We start from the raw sequence: 20,608 nt of genomic DNA on the forward strand, positions 1-20,608 counted from the left end.
TACGAAGCAGTCACAAAGTCTACCTTGGCTGACCATTTGAATTATATGACCTACAACACTATTCAGTCCAGCCACAAAATCAAACGTTGCTTGTTCTCTACTTATCAAAGCTTTTGCTTACAATGCTCAAACAGAAAAGCTGAATGCTACAAATTTAAAGTGTTATAATTTTTTTTGCTTTGCTCCACTCTAAAAGGAATGTCTTTTTTTTTTTTTTTTATAATACAGCATGTATTAAACAGATTTCAGTAAAGTTGTATGCGACACAGGTCTGGCTTGGTAGCCTAGTGGCTAAATTCCTTGCCTTACATGTGCTGGGATCCCATATGGGCACTGGTTCATGCCCCATCTGCTCCACTTCCCTTCCAGCTCCCTGCTTGTGGCCTTGGAAAGCAGTACAGGACAGCTCAAGGCCTTGGGACGCGCCTCCACGTGGGAGACCCAGAAGCAGCTCCTGACTCCTGGTTCCATATCAGCTCAGCTCTACTTGTTGTGGCCACTTGGGGAATGAACCAGCTGATGGAAGGAAGATCCTTCTCTCTGTCTCTTCTTCTCTGTTAATCTGACTTCCCAATAAAAATACATGAATCTTTAAAAAAAAAAAAAACATGAGACACTACATAATGCAGCCCAATTGCCTTTAAAGTAAATACTTCTAAAAGCTACCCATCATAGAGACAAAACATTTCAATAGTTTTACAATATGACTAGAATACCAGATTTCAAAAATCTCAGTACCTCAAAGATCTGTTTGCCTCAATGTTAACTATGTATCTAATGATGACATGAGTCAGACTCCACCAACATCTTTCTTTTCATCCTTCCTCTGCAACTCCTGCCCCCACCGGCCAAGAGTTGCTCCTGTCAACCACAGGACTGATCACTTACATCTTTCTTTTCTTGGCTTAACAACATCTCTGTAAATGGATTGGTTAAGGAGCAGTGGAAAGCAAAGTTAATCCAACAGTTTCCCTGAAAGACCCAAAGCAAATTTTTTTGTTGCAGGAGATGCAAGTAACTACAGTCACACTAATGTTTGTAACCAGTTGATTCAATTTCCTTATGATGTCCTAGATTTTTAGACTGCCACAGAAATGAGTGCTAAATCCAATATGACTAAATTTCTCTATGGTGCAAAGTTCCTGAGCTACTAGTTAGTGAAAGTATTTAAATTGCAGAAGGTAGTTAGGGAGAGGATAAATCTCGAAAAACAAAGTTGAAGAATATTTTCAAAAAAATTAAAAAGATCTATATTTATTTGAAATGGAGAGAGAGGCGATCAAGGACAGGGAGAGGGAGAGAGTGCGGGAGGCAGGGAGGAAGAGAGAGAAAGAAAGAGAAAGAGAATTGTTTTTCTAGCTGTTGGCTCACTCGCCTAATAGACTCAATAAATGGGTTAGAGCCAGGACACAGCCAGGCGTCAGAAACAACATCCAGGTCTCCCAACATGAGTACAAGGTTCCAAAGATTTGGGTCATCATCCACTGCTTTTGTGGGTACATGAGTAGGGAGCTGGATTGGAAGAGGAGCAGGTGGGACTTGAACCAGTGTTCATATGGGATGGCAATGCTGTAAACAGTAGCTTAACTTGCTACACTACAGCTCTAGTTCTGTAAAAAAACTTGGAGTTTTAGTGCACCTCATTTTAACTATGCTTTCTTCAGCAAGCAAACATACTGTTACCCTCCTTGAAGTATTGAACAATCGTATTATTGGAATTCTGTTGCTGCATGCAGTCGCGGGCATTATCAACGTTCAGAGCAGGTGCTTTGGTGCAGTGGGTTCAGCAAGCAATGGAGTGACTGAGTCTTGATTTTAATGTAATTAAAACAATTGCCTTTCCTAAGGTACTATCTGCTTTGGCATCTCACGGCATTGCACTGATTTTTCTCATACCAGTATATGACAAAAACATCACCATCTTCAAAAGAATTATAAAACTAATGCTTGTGTGATACAAATAGCTTCAACATTCACTTCGGTCTCTGTTTTACAAGTTATAGAACGTCCAGGGGATCAATGTACTATGATTTTATTTTTAAAAGGCAATGACAGAGAATATGCTTTATTCACATCTTAATGAAGTTTTGATGAACTGTTATTAGGGGTTGCAAGCATACTCAAGTCTCCTATAGCTAATGACCCCAGGCGACATTCAAGGCCATACAGGGAGACAGATTTCTCTTGGCCCAAGGCACACTGGGTTGTCATTATGAAAGACTACTGGGGGAACTTCTGCTGAACTTTCAAGGGTAATTGGAAGATGGCAGATTCCCATCCTATGCAGCGGATTTGAGAAGTAGTTTGTCACCAGTCGAGGAGTTAGTGAACATGGCTTTCAAGGCCTTTCTCATATTTTGCATTACATCAGAGTTTATAACATAGAGGAATGTGGGCTAATAGAACATGGGCTTTGAAGGTTATCAGGTTCGGGTGTACATCCTAAACCCTTTAACTGGGTAAATATGACTTCATGAACTCTCACTCTGTTTCCAAAACAGAGAAAATAAGGACCTTGTAATGGGAGAACGTTAATAAATGGTCACTATGTTGCTTCTCATACAGAAATGTAAACAAAATGAGCATGTATGTACAGTATGTCAATCACATATCTACTTGTCCTAACTTTTGCTTTTTATTTTTATAGCTTACTTGAAAACAGCTTATAATGGGAAACATAAAAAACAAAAGTAAAAAAAAAAAAAAAGCTTTGTTCATTACTAGTAGTTACACACAATTTTGGTCTTAAAAACTGGAATGTTTATTTATATTTAGTTTTAAAAGTAAGCATTGATTGTTGAGCTTTAACATAATACACAGATTCTTTTATTTTTCTATTAGTACCTCTGGTTGAAAAGAAATTACAGATCTTACAATAACCTTGATTTTGGGTCTGATTCTTACCTCCTTTGCCATCTCTTGTAAGTCTTTGGCCTACACATACATTACAGAAGTAAAGAATCTGCAAGGAACAACAGAACACTTTCTACTTTATAAACCAAGGCTAGCGTACTTACTCCTGTTCCAACGTCATCTGAGTATATTTCAACTTATCCATTAAAAAGATATTGAGAAGAAATGTCAAAAATCATTCAGTTTGCAGATAACTATTGTGAACTGGGAGTTCAAGTTTATAGAGATTTGTTTTGAAAGGAGACTAAGCAGAATTCACAGCTAGCAGGACTAAGATGGCAGGAAAGCACTTGAAGAACCAGGGTACCACATGAGCGACTTCTTCACTTTCTCCTCCTTCTCTTAGTTCCTTGGGACAGGATACACCTAGAGAATATTTTAGCACAGTCCTTTTTTATGCCCACAGTGGCAGATGTTTTACAAACAGAACTTGCAGAGAATCCAAAGGAAATCCTTTTGGGAAGCCCTCTAGGTCTGTTACAGCTCCCCATCAGCAGCACGGTTTTGCTCGTGCTCAGTGCCCAGAAGGACAACCCCTGTATCAGGAACTCACTCTCAAGCAGTCGTTCCTTGACCACCAGAAGTGTAAAATGTTATCACATGTTGACGACATGCCACTTAAATGTTATATCCATTTTTAATTGTTTACAAAGAGGCTTATCTTTAATTTGTAGTACATATTTTGCCAAATATCTTTGTATTTTTTACTTTGATGCCTGTTCCTTTTCATCTGGAAGCTGCCATGTAGCCTGTTTCAGGCAATGTTCATAAGCCTTTGTTAAGAAGCTGCTCCACAACTGACATGTGCAGATGTGAAGTATAGTATGTCTCTATACATCCAGACCAAAGATGGACTCCTAGTGACACAGAAATATCCTGACAGTAGGATGCTGGACTCTCTGATGGTGTCCACGCCTACAATGTAGGGAAACACTTCATTAGTGAAATGAAGGACTTATGACTGTTCAGGAAGGACGGCCCATTGTAATACTAGAGGGGAAACCAATAGGTGGGGAGGGAGGAGTTTTGGGAGCGGGATAGGAAATCCCAGAGCCTATGGAACTCATCATAAAATAATAATAAAAATAATTTTAAAAACCTCAAGAACCTGTGCCACATCATCTGTGCAAACAGTCACCTTTCTACTGTGGACTGACAGCCAAGGCAAGCAGGTCACACAGCACACCATGCTGCTGGGAGTATGAGGTCAGTTTCCATCCTCACATCCTTTTCCTTCTCAAACTGAAAGTAGATGCTGCTGCTTTTAAAAGCTGATTAAAAAAAAACCAAACTACTGTAATAATCCTCTGCCTACAAGCACCGGCATCCCACATGGGCACTAGATTAGGGTCTGACCTGACCCACTTCCCTTCCAGCTTCCTGCTTATGGTTTGGGAAAGCTGTAGATAAAGGTCCAAATCCCTAGGACCCTGCACCCACATGGGAGACCTGGAAGAAGCTCCTGGCTCCTGGCTTTGGATCGGCTCAACTCTGGCCACTGTGGCCATTTGGGGAGGGAACTAGCAGATGGAAGATTCTTCTTTCTGTAAATCTGCCTTTCTAATAAAAATAAATCTTAAAGAATTATTAAGATAAAGAGAACAGATTTTATGCATTCACAGGTACAGTTCCAAGATGACCATACTTCCCTCACACTCATGCTCTCCCTTAAAACTCTTTGCTCTTTCTCCTCTCATCATCATCTTTTACAATGACATAAATTTTAATCCACTCAAAAAAGACAGTTTTCTCTGATATGAAACAGCTAATACAGAATAGTAAACAATGTAGGGGAATGGAAATGATTACTTTGGGATATGACTGTCCTTTTCAGCATGTATTTATACATGTGCAATTGTTGCCTTCTTACCTTTCTATTTGTTAATATTAGTGTTAAAGTAAGCCTGTGAGATAGAATGGATTAGAATTAGTTGAAATGTAGCTCCAGCCCACAAAGGTCCCTTTAATGCCAACGCCAGAATACTACACTCAGACATCTGCTTCAGACATCAGGTTAATGTCGTTGCCTACCATCTCCTCATGGGTACCAGGGCAGCTGGCGAACTTCACAGGTAATTTCCCCCTAGGTTCTGCTAGTACGTGTACTTTGTATTTCCTAAGATATGATGACAAGAGCGAGAGATTTCCAGGTTTATATCCCAGCCCATAAGAGACAGGAAGATGAAGGGATTGAAGTGGCTGTGGGATGTTTAACCTTCAGTTTCTCCTGGCTCTTAGTCTCACAGTTACGTCTTTCTTTCTGTGTGTATTTCCTTCTCTTCCGGTAAATCTGCCTTTCAAGTAAAAATAGCTATACTATTTTTTAAATTTTGCTTGTTTTCAAGGAAGGCCAGTGCAGTGGCAATTTAGGCTTGCCTTCTGGCTGTGGCATGGGCATCCCAAACGCGTGCTGGTTTGAGTCCACACTATTCCATTCCAATTCAGCTCCCTGCTTTATGGCCTGGAAAGGCAGGTAAGAAGGGCACAAACCTTAGGCTGCTGCATGCACATGGCAGTCTCATATAAGAAGCTCCTGGCTCCTGGCTTCAGATCAGCTCAGCCCCGGACCTTCTGGCCTGCTGGGAGTGAACCAGAAGACAGAAAATCTGTCTCTCCACTTTTATATCTGCCTTTTGAAGAAACATACATTAAAAAAAGAAGAGGAAGAGGCTGCTTTCCATATATTGCTAGAAGGAAGTACTTTCTTACTTTCTGTCTTTACTTGAAAGGCAGGGTTCACTGGCTTCCATTCCAAAATGCCTGCAACAGCGGGGGCTGGGTCAGCCTAAACTAGGTTCCTAGAAGGTTCCTCCACTTATGCTGCAGGGTCCAAGCCCCCAGGTCACTTTCTGCTGCTTTCCAGGCAAATCTGTAGAGATCTGGATTGGAAGTGTTGCAGCCAGGACTTGCACCTGGATTCATATGGTCTATCACTGCGCCACAATGTCACGAAATAGCAATTCATTGAATTTCTCTTAATATTTATTTTATGTCCCTTTCTAGAGTTTTTTTTTTTTTGCTTTTTAAAAATCTTTTCTCTGTTTGGTTGTTTTAATGTCAAATTCTAATGTAGGGTCCATATACTTCATAGGACAACATTGGCCAAAATCTGGTTCAAGTAAACACAGAGTGCTGTCCAGTTAAAACTACGGACATGTTGCCAAGGAAAATCAACTCAATCCCAACTGGAAACTTCTCTGCTCTAAGCAAAGTCTGGGTTGTGTAAGATGAAAGCCGTCTTAGTGCCTTCCAATGATTCCTTCTATTTTAAGGGAAATGGTGAGTAACATGGGGGCCTCACAGGCCTGAATGCTATATCCAAAAACAAAGGTCCACTAATTGCTCCTTTCTACTGCTAAAAATTACACCAGGCCCAACTCACAGTTAAATTATCCTTCATATTTCAATGGCATTTCAAAAATATCTCATTTGGAACTTGAACTACTAGTATACAAAAACCAGATATGATTATAATCAATTTAGAAATAAGGAAATTTAAGCACCAAGAAATTTAGTTAGCTGCATCATGAAGAATGTCTAAATGTCAAGCTCTAAAAAAATTTTTAAAGCTTTATTTATTTTTATTGCAAAGCAGATATACAGAGAGGAAGATCCTCCATCTGATGATTCACTCCCCAAGCAGCCAAAATGGCCAGAGCTGAGCCAATCCGAAGCTAAGAGCCCAGAGCCTCTTCCAGTCTCCCACATGAGTGTATGGTCCCAAGGTTTTGGGCTGTCCTCGGCTGCTTCCCCAGGCTACAAGCAGGAAGCTGGATGGGAAGCAGGGCCACCAGGATTAGAACCAGCGCTGATATGGGATCCCAGCAAGTGCAAGGCAAGGACTTTAGCTGCTAGGCTACTGCATCGGGTCCAAGTTCTAACATTTCTATTCCAATGTCCTTTCCCATATAACATGAATTGCCTCCCTCTGTCTCAGTCATTTTTTATTTAAACTTCTCAGCACCTTTCTCCCTGAGTGAGACACTAGGTACCCCTCATTTAAGAGATCTACTTACATGCTGATTCCTGTCAAGGTAATAATTTTATTACACATTACTGGCCAGAAAGAAATGCTACTAGCAGTCAAATTTTCAAATAAATGTTCAAGTTGGGATCAATATGACATTAAAGTCACAGGTTAATTCTTAAGCCTTTCCAGGGTTATTAACAAAACCTTTAACTCTAGAGAGACATGTAATTCAACCCTTTTTCTTAAAGTCACAATAATGAAATGAAATCAAAGTATGATTTATGAGGTGTAAGAAGCCAGTTTATGATTTTCCAACTGTTGGTTTACTTATATGTCTTCGGCACATTTTCTGCAGTCCTATGCGTGAAAGGGTAAAAAAGCCAGTTACTGCGACTGAAAATTTTCAAACTGCATGATAGCTATAATTACACTGAAGTGATGTGATTTTTTTTACTAGTAATAGTCACTATTTTAAATAGACTTACTGATATTAATGACAATGCTAAAACAACAATATTAACATTCAGTAAGCTGTGCACCACACACTTGAGTATTTCACACACATAACTGAACCTTCACAACAACCCAGGGGTCAGCAAATTATCCGTGAGGAGGTGGAGGCTTAGGAAGGTTCAATAACGCACCCTAGCTGTAAGTAAGCTTGGATGAGAAGTCAGGACTAACTACATATAAATCAACTGACCTTACATGACTCCCTGTTTTTCTCCCTAATTGGATCATAAGCTATATCTGAAATGTTTATAAAACCCAGACACACACAAGGGTCCCTTACCAGGATGAACGTATCACGGATTTGCTGCCCTGAAGACAGGTGTGTTATTATGATGTGCTTTTCTCAGCAGAACTCATTCTAACAAATGTCACAGCTGCAGACAGAGGGGCTGCATGAGGACAGGAGCAGTTGCTTTCAGCCGGCTTCCTGGTGGAGTCCCAGCACACGCGTGACTGCACAATGAGACACGGGGTGGTGGGCTAAGAATGTACTGGGGCTACTCAAACGCCCTCAGAAGGGTTTGACTCTTTCACAGTTGATCAGATGGCACAGCAATCCCCGCAAGTACATAAAAAAAAAAAAGCACGAAACAAATGAGAAGAAAAATGACATTCTAAGGCTGCCTAAGGCTGCACAGTCAAAATATGAGGCAATTTCAAATCTGGACTCCATTACCTTAAGGAAAACAAATACCAATTTTTAAATATTTATAAATACAACTAATATGATTATGTTAAAAACAACTACATTCATCTTTATTTAAATGAGAATTGCCAATATTACAGCTGCTATATATAAAGGTGCTGGCAGAAGATCTCACTGCTGTCAGTGGCTGTTCCAGGTGGGAAGGGCATGGGAAAAAATACTGCCTCATTGCTTTAACATTTGCAGAAACCTGTTAACTTACAAATATGTTATTTACTTGAACTACATGGAAAATTATGTGAGGCAGATTATTAATAATTCAAAAAGTTTCTAGCTATCTTTGTCTTTAATCTGCCTGTATTTACATTAAGGAGGCAAAATACAGTACTAATGTGAGAGTCCTTCAAAAAGTTCATGTAAATAAAACTTCAAAAAGTAAGTTTATGTAGGTGAATGAGTTTTCAATTTCATGCAAGTCACCTTCTACAGATAGTGTTGGCACAATTTGGTAAGAACAGGCAGAGCAGGGATTATACTATATTAGAAACACTAGAAATCATAATTGGCATCACTTTAAATTGAATTTTCTGCAATAGATACAGGTAGAGACATAGAGTTCTTTTATAATCTATTGTGATTAGCAACTCCTCAAATGTTGGTAATGCACATAACGGAGGCTTCAAGAAGTTTCTAAAAAGTTCTGCATTTTTTTTTTAAATCTGAAAGGCAGAGAGACAGGAAGATAGGCAGAGATGTTTATCCTCTAAAACCAGGAATTAGGAATTAAATCCAGGATGTTTACTGGGGCTGCCCAACCACCAGAGCCATCACCCACTGTCTCCCGGGATGCATGTTAGCAGGATGCTGGAATCGAGCCTCGAGCCAGTATGAACTCTATCTTGGGATGCTGTGTCTCAGGCAGAATCCTAACATTCAGTGCAGCTGCCCACTGCATGTTGTTTCTGAGGTTCATTCTTCCATGAACTGTGAAGCCTTTACCATGTATTTAACTCCACACAGAATTTAAATTTTTTATAGATGTATGTACTAGTCAATTGTTCTGGGCAAGGTAGGAATTTTGACAAGAGAAAAAAATGAATTTCACAGCTTTTCCTCTTCAAACCTGATTTTATAATACATGAAAGGAAAGCCCTAAGGAACACACCAAACACCACCGCTGTCCTCTGAGCATCTGAGCACATTCTTGTTTACTGGTGACAAGGGCAGAATTAAGCCAATACTGACACCTCCCTGTGAACAGTAATTATTCATTGTAACCTATGTAGCATTACTTTCGAAGGAAGTCCTTTATTAATTTTCTCAGAAAACTAAGTCCTGGTTAATGGACTAGAAAATATTATTTTAAAAATTTAGAATTTCTAGTGCCAATCGAAATGGAATAAGCTCATTGCAACCTAACTCTTGGATTACATACAATTTAAAACCTTATGAAAAGCAAATGAACACGGGGCTGGCATCTGGCACGGTGATTAAGTCATCACTTGGTACTGCTGCATTCCATTACGGAGCGCCTGATCGAGTCCCTGCTCCTCCATACTGATCCAGCTTCCTGGGTGCATGCATCTTGGCAGGCAGCAGATGACAGCTCAAGCTGTAATGGGGGACCTTTGCACTGAGTTCTGGGCTCCTGGTTTCAGATCGCCCCAGTCCTGGTTGCCACAGGTGTTTTGAGCAGTGAACCAGTGTGTAGAATATCCCTCCGGGTACATCTTTATGCCTTTGAAATAAAATGAGCATAATTTTTTTTAACTTAAGAAGAGCAAATAAATATTGAACACCCTTAAAGTTAAAAAAAAATAAAACGGGTTACAGTGTAAACTGGGAAGAGAAGTCGCATGTGTGGATATGACTGATACAGATTTTCTTCTCACTTGTGAACTCTAAGTTGTGGTGGAGAGTGACAGGAAGGACAGAGCAGCAAGTCCCATGGAAAGCAACGGACTTGTGACTTCCCACGAGCTGATTTGGCCCTGAGGGTGTGGTGAGTATGTAGGGGCCAGAGGGAGGGCGAGTGGGATGAGGTCCACTCTGTCACAGCAGTGACATCAGCAGGTAAGAGTTAAGAAGACACCAAGACTGTACTTCATGAGGTAAGTGTCAATAATACAAGTTATGAACAGAAACTACAAAAAAATTTAAATGGAAACGTCAGAGTAAAAAAAAATTCAATGGAAATTATTCAATTTGCATAACATAGAAGAGGAAAAAAGTTTCAAGGATCTGTAAGTCAACATTAAAGAGTTTCCCACAGGTATTTCAGAAGGAGAAGAAAAGAGACTGATGCAGGGAAAATATTTTTACAAATAATGAACAAAACACTTCCAGATTTAGTGTGAAAAAAACCCACACATTTATAGAATTAAGCAGCTCAGAGAACCCAAATGGGATAAATTCAAATAAAGCAAGTCCTTGTACATCATAAGCAACTTAAAGAAAACCAAATATTTTAAAAAGAAAATCACCTTTGAGAACAGGTTGAAGAATATCAGACATCTGTATGGAAGCCATGATAGGTGCAAGCATGGATCTCACTCTGTAGGGTTTTTCAAGAGAATCAGAGATTATATAGAGACGGTAAGTTACAAATGGGTGATAGTAAAGTGTAAGGGAATCTACATAAATTTAAGGCTTCTACATTTTGCTTAAAGTGCTAAAGAATAACCTGCAAGTAGACTATGAAAAGTTTGGCATATACACTGGAAACCTTAGGGCAAACATCAAAACATATGAAAAGAAAAGAGCCAAATGGCAGATCAATTAAATATTTAAAAATTCTTCTAGATTGTCAGTAAGGTTGAATATACTAATACAATAATTAAAGAACAGTTTTCTGAGGCAAGCAGTTTTCTTTAAACTATCCCATACAGCTAACATTAACTTTTTGAAATTGCTTCTCCGGATACGGAAGTTACAGATCTGACTTCAGTCATGTAAGTGTTTCACAGCTCTCCATGTTACATGTCAGGATGATCCACATTCTGCTAAACTCCACGGTTACTAGATGAAATAAGGTGCCTGAGGAAGAAATTGAACCTTTTTATAAATGGTACCTCACCATTTTGTGCACGTTTGATAAACAGAAAGTGTTGAAATGGAATGAATAAATGACATTGTCCAATGTAACTGTAGATTGAAAGCATACTCCAAGTAAGAGGTTTATTTATTCGAAAATAATGACTATACTATAGTAATAATTTAGGGTAAATTAGTAGGAAAAGAGGTTAGGAGGGGGAAACCCCAGAGCCTATGGAACTGTATAATAAAATAAATAATTAAAAAATAAAAATAGGAGAATAAGTCAAGCTGATTACACAAGACAGGGTGGAAACATGACTATAAATAAACCACATCGATTCAGACTGGTGCTGTATTAAACTGGCTTAAGCTGCTGCCCTTGATAACAGCAATCCCTTGTGAATGCCGAGTCCTGGACGTTCCACTTCTCATCCAACTTCCTGCTGATGTGCCTGGCAGGGCAGCAGAGGATGGTCCAAGTGCTTGGGCCTCTGTCACTGACGTGAGAGACAGCGATGGAGTCCCAGGCCCAGGAGTTCTCAGCCTGGTCCAGTTCTGGCTGTTGCAGCCGTTCGGGGAGTGAGTCAGCAGAAAGAAAACTGTTCTCTCTCTAACTCTGCCTTTCAAAAAATCATATTAAAAAAACTACACTGGTTAATGTAATGTGGCTACCTTGAGATAGATACTATATTCCTATAATGCTTAAAGGTTTTTTGGAATTTACTTTCAGTATCTTTATAGACTAAAACTATGTTAAACCAAACCTTCAAAATTCAAAGTAAAAAAGATTTTGTCCATTTAGACTCATCAGTCATGCTTTAATAAAAAGACAATGATCATGTGATGAATAATGAATTCTAAAATAAAATATCTGAGATGACAAGGTCTCCTGCATACAACATACATTATAACAATCTTACACATGGGTGAGTACAATGAATTAGTTATTAATTAATAAATTAAATCTGACATGCTTTTCGTTCCATATGATTTTCATATAAAGGAACAGGAGCTCATGTGATAATGGTTTATATTTCACATGGAAAGCTACAATTACATCTACACTGTCCTGGACTTCTTTTTTTACAATTAATTTTCTTGTGCTCTTAAAAAAAAAGTTTCTCCATAACAATCAGGAGCATTACAAAGTTGAAATGAGACAATTAGTGAGATGCATTTATGTGCTAAAATGGCTACTGACTGGCCACCACCTGAGTTACCTTATTGAGCAACACTGCTTCTCTAGAGAGAAAGAATCAACAGTATATACAGAGACTATATTACTGCTTCCATTTTAAAATTATGATGCCTTCATTTTTTCTATTTCATTTTTGAAAGTTAGACTCACAGTGATACTTCTGTCTTTTCAATCAAAAGATACCACACTGATGACACTTTCTCTTTAGAATTCTGAAGTGGGAGTTAGCCTGTTCCACCTTACCAGTCCCTTTCCTGCCATTCTCAAGAATGTTAACATCGCAGTCATTCACATTTCTCTCTGCTTTTAAAAGATTTATTTATTTATCTGAAAGAATTAGAGAATTAAAGAGGGACACACACAAATCTTCCATGCATAGGTTTACTCCCCAGATTATCCAGTTCTGGTCCAGCCCAAGCCAGGAGCCAGGAACTTCTTTCCAGTCTCCCATGTGGGTGGCAGTGACCCAAACTTGGAACGTCTTATGTTGCTTTTTCCTTAGCCATTCAGCAGGGAGCTGGATGAGAAACGGAACAGTCAGAACACAAACTGGCACCCAAGTGAGATGCCAGTTTTGCAGCAGGCAAGCTTAACCAGTTATACCACAACAATGGTGGCCCCCTTTTTTTCTTATCCAATAATGTTGCTATCTCAGGATTTTCAAAGAGTGCTAGATGGGAAACAGTGCTTTCTCCAGCAAGGGAAAGTACGACATAAAATGGAGGATTTGGACAATTTCAATAAAGTGGACCAATTTAAAATAGAAACTTCCACAATCAGTTTTTGACTGTTTCATGATATTTAATGGGATTTATGTACTTAACACACTGGATCAAGTCTTCTGTGATCATTACACACCTCACACATCTACAAAGGTACATGTGAGAGGTTGCAGCTGTTCACGAAGCTCTTTCCCCTCAATACTCCACTGAAGTAACAAAGAAAAGTTGCATTTTAAAAAATCAAAATAAATGTTACCCTGGTTTGATGGTGGCTTACAGATGGCAAGACCCTAAAGCCAAAACAATGACTCTACATATTTTTGAAAATGAATTTTTAATTACAAAATAAAATTTTAGAACTAAATGGACCTTGCTGATACTTATTATAATCATCAAATTTTATAGTTAAGGAAACAGATGACCTGAGTAAAACTGTATGGCTAAGCTCACTGCGCACATTGATGAAAGGGCCAGCGACAAAATTCTAAGCTCTCTACTAGTGTGGCAATTTTTCTTCCAAATAACAACAACAGCTAAAGCAGCAACAGCAGACATTTATGATGGGCTACTATTTGCCAGGCTCACTGTTAAATGCTTGGAATTATTCATGCATTCTTTTCATTTTCTCAAATACACTACAAAATTGACACTCATAAGTGACATAGCTAGAATTTGAACCCAGTTTTGTCATACTATCACAAGAGGCTGCACCGTCTAGCTACATCATGAAAATACTGAACCTACACAAATTCACCAGATAAAACCTACAGAGGAAACCTTATGCATAGTCTGGAATAGGACAATGGAGGGTCATTGTTAGAAAGAGATCCACCTTTCTCCCCAGTCCAAAGAAGCCAGGTTTACTGCTAGTGCTGTGACCTTGGGCCAGTTATTTCTCTGAGCTCTAGTTTCCTAGCTTTTGCATCTGTAAGATGGACTATAACATTCTCCTACAGACTTGTAACCCGATGAAATGAGACAATGCATTTAAAGCAGTTAGTACAATGCTTGGGAGGGAGTTCTCCAGAAAGCAAAGCTGCATTTTTTTATCTCATTATATTTCAACTTGTTGCTTTTTTAGTTCTCTTATAAATTCTCTCAGATAACTACTTTCATTTCTAAGAAACATGATCATGTACAGGTACTATAATTGTATAAGGCAAGTGACCACATAGATACATTGTTTAAGGAGAGGCATCTACAATAACATTATCCACAGCATATTTCCCAGAAGTTGTGCAAACCGTTTTCCTCCAAACATATCCCCCTACTAACTCAGCACACAACCTTCACTCTGGGTTCACTTACTGAAATGGGGTTCCACACTGGTTCATACACATAGTTCTTTATATATATTATTCCTATTGAATATAATTCATGTGTATGATGAGCCCTGTTATAACTGAAATATAATGCGTAAGTCCTGCTGAAGACAGACTTCGGAGAAAATGCTTAACTACACAATCTGGGAATACATCAACAGAATGCACTGAAGCAGATCTACTCTTACAATTTAGGAAATTAAAAACAAATCCATAATCTGCAGTTCTCTTTTATTACTATGGGCCCTTGTTTGCCTCACTCCACAGTGATTCCAAGGCTGAGGAAATACACAGGGTATGTTGTGGTTGGGCTTGAAGAAAGTAAAAATGAGTCCTCTGTGATCACCACATACCTATAAAAACACATTTGTGAAGAGGTCATAGCTGTTCATGTAAGACCCTCTTCCCTCATTTCCTTTGCCTTTTCTAATATTTTGCAGTAAAGACCCCTGAAGCCACCCACTTATAAAGTGACTTCAGCTGGAACTTAATTATGGCTTAAGGATTTACAAAGAATTAAGAATCACTTTTCAAGTCTTGCATCCTGTTTTGGTCACTGGTAAGCAGATTCCTAACAGGTATGTGGGCATGAGTCCCTGAATGACCTAATGGCTAATTCTATTAGCCAAGCACCATCCCCCATCTCCAGTGTCCTTGAAATACCTATTACACTGTAGGCACTCAGTAAATGAGTGCAGTTAGAGGAAGGCTGGTCGAGGTTTCTGGTAAATGTTTAACAGCTAGCTCTTACGGGAGAAATGATTGAGAGCATTTAGCAACATACGTGGAGTAAACACTCTCACCATGGTCGATTTAGCTACCAGCAGTTTAACAACTGTCTTGCAAAGTTTCTTGAAGTCTTTCAAGCCAGTGGCAGTCAGTTCCAGCACACCACTTGGAGAGAAGACCAGAAAGCACTGTGGGGTAGGTAACCCCCAGTTATTCCTCATTAGCAACTGGCCAGCTACCCATTGCTAAAGCAGGAGACCTATATTAAAGCCTTGGCAAGAGCCTAGAGTTTCTTCCTTTTTTAGCCTGAATCCTGATTTTACACCTCCCACCTACTCCCTAGAAGTCTACTGTATAAAATGGTTCATCTTAATGCTAAGATTGAAACACCCAGCCTTCCCAGTTAGACCAACTCTCCAATGCCTCACTGATGGCTTCAGGCTGCTAGATGGGACCATCTGGTAGTCATAAAATGGGGGTATTACATTGAGCTTGCTAAGGCCCTCTTCCAATACTGAGCCTTTGGTGACCCAGCGACCATCTCCAGTCTTTGCAATCAAATCTTCATTTCTACCTTAACTCAGGACAAAGGTCTCCTACACCTACTTTCACCCTGCTTCTATTGTGCCTTATTAACAGACGGAAATTTGAAGCCCTGCTTACTGTCCTAGTTTCGAGAGGCAACAAGCTTCATAAATTCCATATAATTAGTATACTACAGGATTATGCTATAATCTGGTTAAAAGGCAGGCATGGAGAGGAGAATCAGAGCCAGGGAGCCAACACTGTTAACAGTTTCAGTGTGGATGTATAAACACCTTCAAATAATCTTAATGTTTCAGTAGGACTTCTCAGTTGCATTTTTTATGCTGCTGAGCAAGAATGGATCAAAAGAAAAGAAAAATGATGAGCATCACCTATGATTTATCCTACAAAAAAAAATCTGAACAGTGGCACTAACTTGGAAAGCATATCTCTGGGCCATTACATGAAAAAAAAAGTATACTTCCCATACATTGGAAATTGTGAAGTTTCTCTAGAGCCAAGAAAGAGTCCCTCTTCCACTTAGCTCCATAACAAAAGTGAATATTTAGAGGAACTGTAAAAACACTAAGGCTGAATAAACCGCAGTACATTCCAAAAACTTACTTAAACACAATTCAGCTAGGGAACATAAAGTTTATGTATGCCATACAGAATGTCTCATTTGGTTTGTCATCTGCTTTATGTTTCATCACTTGTGGAACCATGAGAATAAAGCACATGATGTGGTGGCAATGACAACTGCTGTGGGTCTGAAGGTACTTACCTGTACATTTGTAATCAGAGGCTACCCCTTTAAGGACAGCATCAAAAATGGAAATTTCCACCCGCTGCTTTCTATGGTGACAACTCAGAAGCAAGGAAGGCTGGGACACGATAAAGTACAGGAAAGGTTCCAGCTGTAAGTCACCAGTTCCTCTTCGCCCAGGCTGCCGGACAATGGTTATGCCAAGTGCTTGTCTGGCAGATGATCTTGTGGATGCATGAAGACTTTCGAGAGAGAGGACACCTACTTTCTTTCTTGATGGAAAAGGAATGCTGCTGCTCAAGAGATCTTCTGCTGTCACCATGGAGATACACGCCTGGCTGGGCTTGCCAACCTCAGATTCAACTGCTGGCAGATCTAACGAACCCTTGCCTATTTTCTCATCCTCCTTCTGTTCTGGTGATTTGGATTTGGGCAATGCCACACAGGAATAGGTCATCAGTGAGATGCGACTTGCAGTGATAAATATGTCAAAGGGAATGAAATTCAGATTTTTGACAATTGACGACTGGCGTGAGGGACGGGCGAGGCGGTGTTGACTGGCCCCGCTGTGTTGCTCTATTTGTACTATCCTGATTTTAACGCTGTCACTGCCAATTCCACTGTCCTGGGCACCACTGTACCGAGACGAGGTATCAGCCATACCTCCATCGAATGGATCCATTTTTTTCTGTTCTTGTTTAGAGATCTGTAAGGAAAAACAATAAAATATTTTGAACTTATTACATGCCAGATGTTTTTATATATAACATATATGCATATATAATATATATAGAACACTGATATGTACACATACACATTGTTAAAAGGGGGATTTAAAATTGGGTCTAGTAGAAGTTTTAACAGAGTAATCACAAAAACAAAGTAGGTGACATTCAAAAAAGAATTCGCTTAAAAAACGCCAAATACTGAAAAAAAAGTATGACAACTCAATTTCCTCCAAGAAAATAACACTTTAGTGCCAGATTTTCTCTCTTTCTTTTTTGGGCATTACTACACGTAGCATCTATTTTTTAAATTGTCTCTTTAAAAATCACTTTAGTTAATATACTGTACAGTGATATTTTTAAGTAGTGCAAATTATTTCTGAATCATGATTTTGGTTGGCTGAAAAAATAGTTTATATACGAGTTTATATTGTGCTTGATGTTTTTATGAAAGTAACAGATTTTTGTATAATAAGAGAGGGAAAAGTCAGTAATCCTCAATAACACAGCACAATGAAAAGTGAACTGAAATAAATGCATGCCATTGAAAAAGATGTTTGTAATTCTCTACCACAATAGGATTTGGAAAATAATGGCAAATGTAAGTGATCAAGTAAATCAAGCCAGGAATGCAGTAAGCAATTAAATACTTTTGAAGGCAATTTTTTTTGTTGTTGTTTTGCTCTTCTGCATTTCCCACCAAATTTTCCTGAAGTAGAGAACAAAGACTTGCTCAGGTCCCATTGGCAGCAAGACTGAGAGCTTTAGGCCTTCCTCTTGTATTTCCCAACAGCCTGCTTTTTGCATTAACGTATTTCACTTACTCTTTCAATGAAGTAATAAAAAATTAAAATAATCATGGAAAACCCACAGGAATAAAGAAAATGCAAAATCTGCCCCATCTTATCATCAAAGGCAACCAATGGTAATATCACAGTGAGTGCACTTTATGTCTTATTTTCCACAACCATGAGTAAGTTCCCCATAGCCACATGTCTTTGTGTTATAACCACATGGAGACACATTTCTAACCTAACATTTTGATATAATAAATGTAGTCTTTATAAATATATAATCCTAAAAACCATTCCATATTTTTCTGTTAGGAACAATTTGCTCAACCCTTTCTGTACAGTTGCAAACTCAAATTTTCACTTTTTTTGTCAACAAATATCAATGCTAAAAATCTGGTAATATTTCCTTAGGAGAGGATCCTCAAAGTAGAATAATGGGAGTGAAAAAACTGACATTTGCCGTACACTGTCACACACCTTTCTTTCTTTCAAAAAAGGCTGTACTGATTTACATTGCTTCCAGGAATGGAAACATATCCCCAAAGTACTAATACAACATTTTTAGAATTTTACTTAATTTGACCAAAAAAAACATCAAATTCTCACATGCTAAAAATCTGTACAAGCTGCTTGTTTAGGTCTCCTGGTACAAATGCAAAGAACAATTAATTAAGAGAATGATATTTTTCAAATATTTATTAGTAATTAATGTTAGAGTTATAGAAGATGACTCATTGTTAGAAAATCCCAACATTAGCTATTTCAAAGAAAAACAACTTATCCCTGTTCTTTGAAGACACTATGCTCTAAAGGAGTCTGTCTGTACCATGCTCTTTCCCTCCTGGAGCCCCCGGGGTTGGCTGTGGCTGGCTGCAGTCATCCAAGATGACCAACCTTTGTTTGACAATTGCTCTCTCCTTTTTCTTGATGATCTTGTACTTCATTCAGAGTTCTATCACAGGATATTAAATAATCCACGTAAACGTTCTATGGTGATGGTATCAGACAGCACTAAAGCAATATGTAGGTTTGGTCTTCATATATGGGACGCATAGGATTCAAGTCCAACACTAATTGTGTGACTTTGGCCAAATTACAAACCATTCTAAGACTAACTTTATCTGTAAAATTGAGAGAATAAATCCTTAGAGGGTAACTAAGAGGATTCAATGAGCTGGTACAGCAGTTAGCACTGCTTATATGCAGTCAGCACAGTGCCTGATATACAAAACCCCTCGACAATAGGAAGCTAGCATAGGTCTTTACCAGGTGGGAAAGTGCCACAGGGAACGGGCAATTTCATTCTGCTTCTATGTATCACTAAAGGGCAGAGTACTGAACGAAGTCTATAAATGTTGGATGACATGTTTGTTCCATTCGTTTCTGACACAATCCTAAGTAAAAAATGATAATAATAATGCCCCACTGACTAGAACTGCATGATCTTTAAGATACTCATGTATGTACATGTATATTCATGTATGTACATGAAGACAGTATTGAATTATTTGGTGTTGTTCCAAGATCTATTCACGGAGTCCTTACACCTGCATCCTCTACCTGGGGCTGGCCACACTTCAAACAAGTCACTTGATCTTTGCTAGATTCTCATTCTGTCATTGGAGATTAATATCCAAGTCATACAACTGCTGCAGCATGAAATATGTTAATATACAGAATACACATACACACTGCACTAAATAAAAGGTTAAAGTAAGAAATCATCTTGTCTGTGAAGAGTTATGCAGTCCTTCCAGATGTTAGTCTTTCCTTCCTCCATGCTTTTATAACAAGCTAATACTATCATAGTATTTTCATACAGCATTATCAGAACTGAAGAAAAAGTGTGATAGCACTATGTTCACTGCTATTGGTATGTACATTTGCTATGTGTTATAACCTTGTGAGAAGATGTTTCATCCCATTTTACAGCCGAGGCTTAAAGACATTAATCCAAATATCTAAGGTCAGGCAAAAAGTAGGCTGTGGGTAAAAGGTGGTATTTCTGTAACATACTATAGTGTTTGCTAGATAGGAAAACTTCATTACTGAGTATGGACAGAATAAAGAAATAAAAAATTTAAACATCAATAAAATGAAAATAAAGCTAACCTATCAATATAATGGTTTATTTTTAAGGCTTTTACTTCTATTAGGAAATTTTCATGTCCAGATCAATGAGGAATTTTCAAATAAATGCAAAATAGTAGTTAATGTCAAATATATACCTTAGGTAATCCAGGACACACTAGAAACATTTTCGGCATTATACATATTTGCATATAGTTTAAGCAAAATGTTCTTTAGTTTGGGTTCTACAACAAAATCAAAACAAGAACTAGAGTTTTGTGAATTATTTTAATTTCCTTAATCAGGAAAGTCAATTACAAATAAATCCAGGAGACTTTAATTTCTATCCTTGGGGCATTTTTCTTGTTTTGATTTTCAGATTTGAAACTGAATCTCTCTTGCTATAAGGTAAATTAAACATTCTCATAGGTGTTACCACACATACACACACACACACACACACACACACCCAATCATATCACCTGTAGGAAAAAAATTAAAGAAAAAATCTGAGTGTGTAGCCTAATTATGTGTTAAGCTTCTCACCTTAGATTTCAGTGAATGTTAAGTGGTGTGATCTTGATATACAAACAATGGGCAGGAGCAGGATGACAGCTATCAGCTGGGGTCACCCAGGTCACTGCACAGAAGTCAGATGCTAACTAATTCTAGTCACTAC

At 38.5% G+C, this 20,608-nt stretch overlaps 1 protein-coding gene across 4 annotated transcripts in view; it reads right to left on the minus strand.

Moving 5' to 3' along the window:
• VPS13B (vacuolar protein sorting 13 homolog B) overlaps positions 1-20,608 on the minus strand; it is a 657,044-nt gene that overhangs the window by 186,157 nt on the left and 450,279 nt on the right. For all 4 annotated transcript variants that reach the window (XM_058668587.1, XM_058668588.1, XM_058668586.1 and 1 more), the window contains exon 34: positions 16,359-17,046. In XM_058668587.1, coding sequence (XP_058524570.1) covers positions 16,359-17,046 — 688 coding nt within the window. The remainder of the gene's footprint in view (positions 1-16,358; positions 17,047-20,608) is intronic.

This window comes from Ochotona princeps, chromosome 9 (genome assembly GCF_030435755.1).
Source record: "Ochotona princeps isolate mOchPri1 chromosome 9, mOchPri1.hap1, whole genome shotgun sequence".
Classification (NCBI taxonomy): domain Eukaryota; kingdom Metazoa; phylum Chordata; class Mammalia; order Lagomorpha; family Ochotonidae; genus Ochotona; species Ochotona princeps.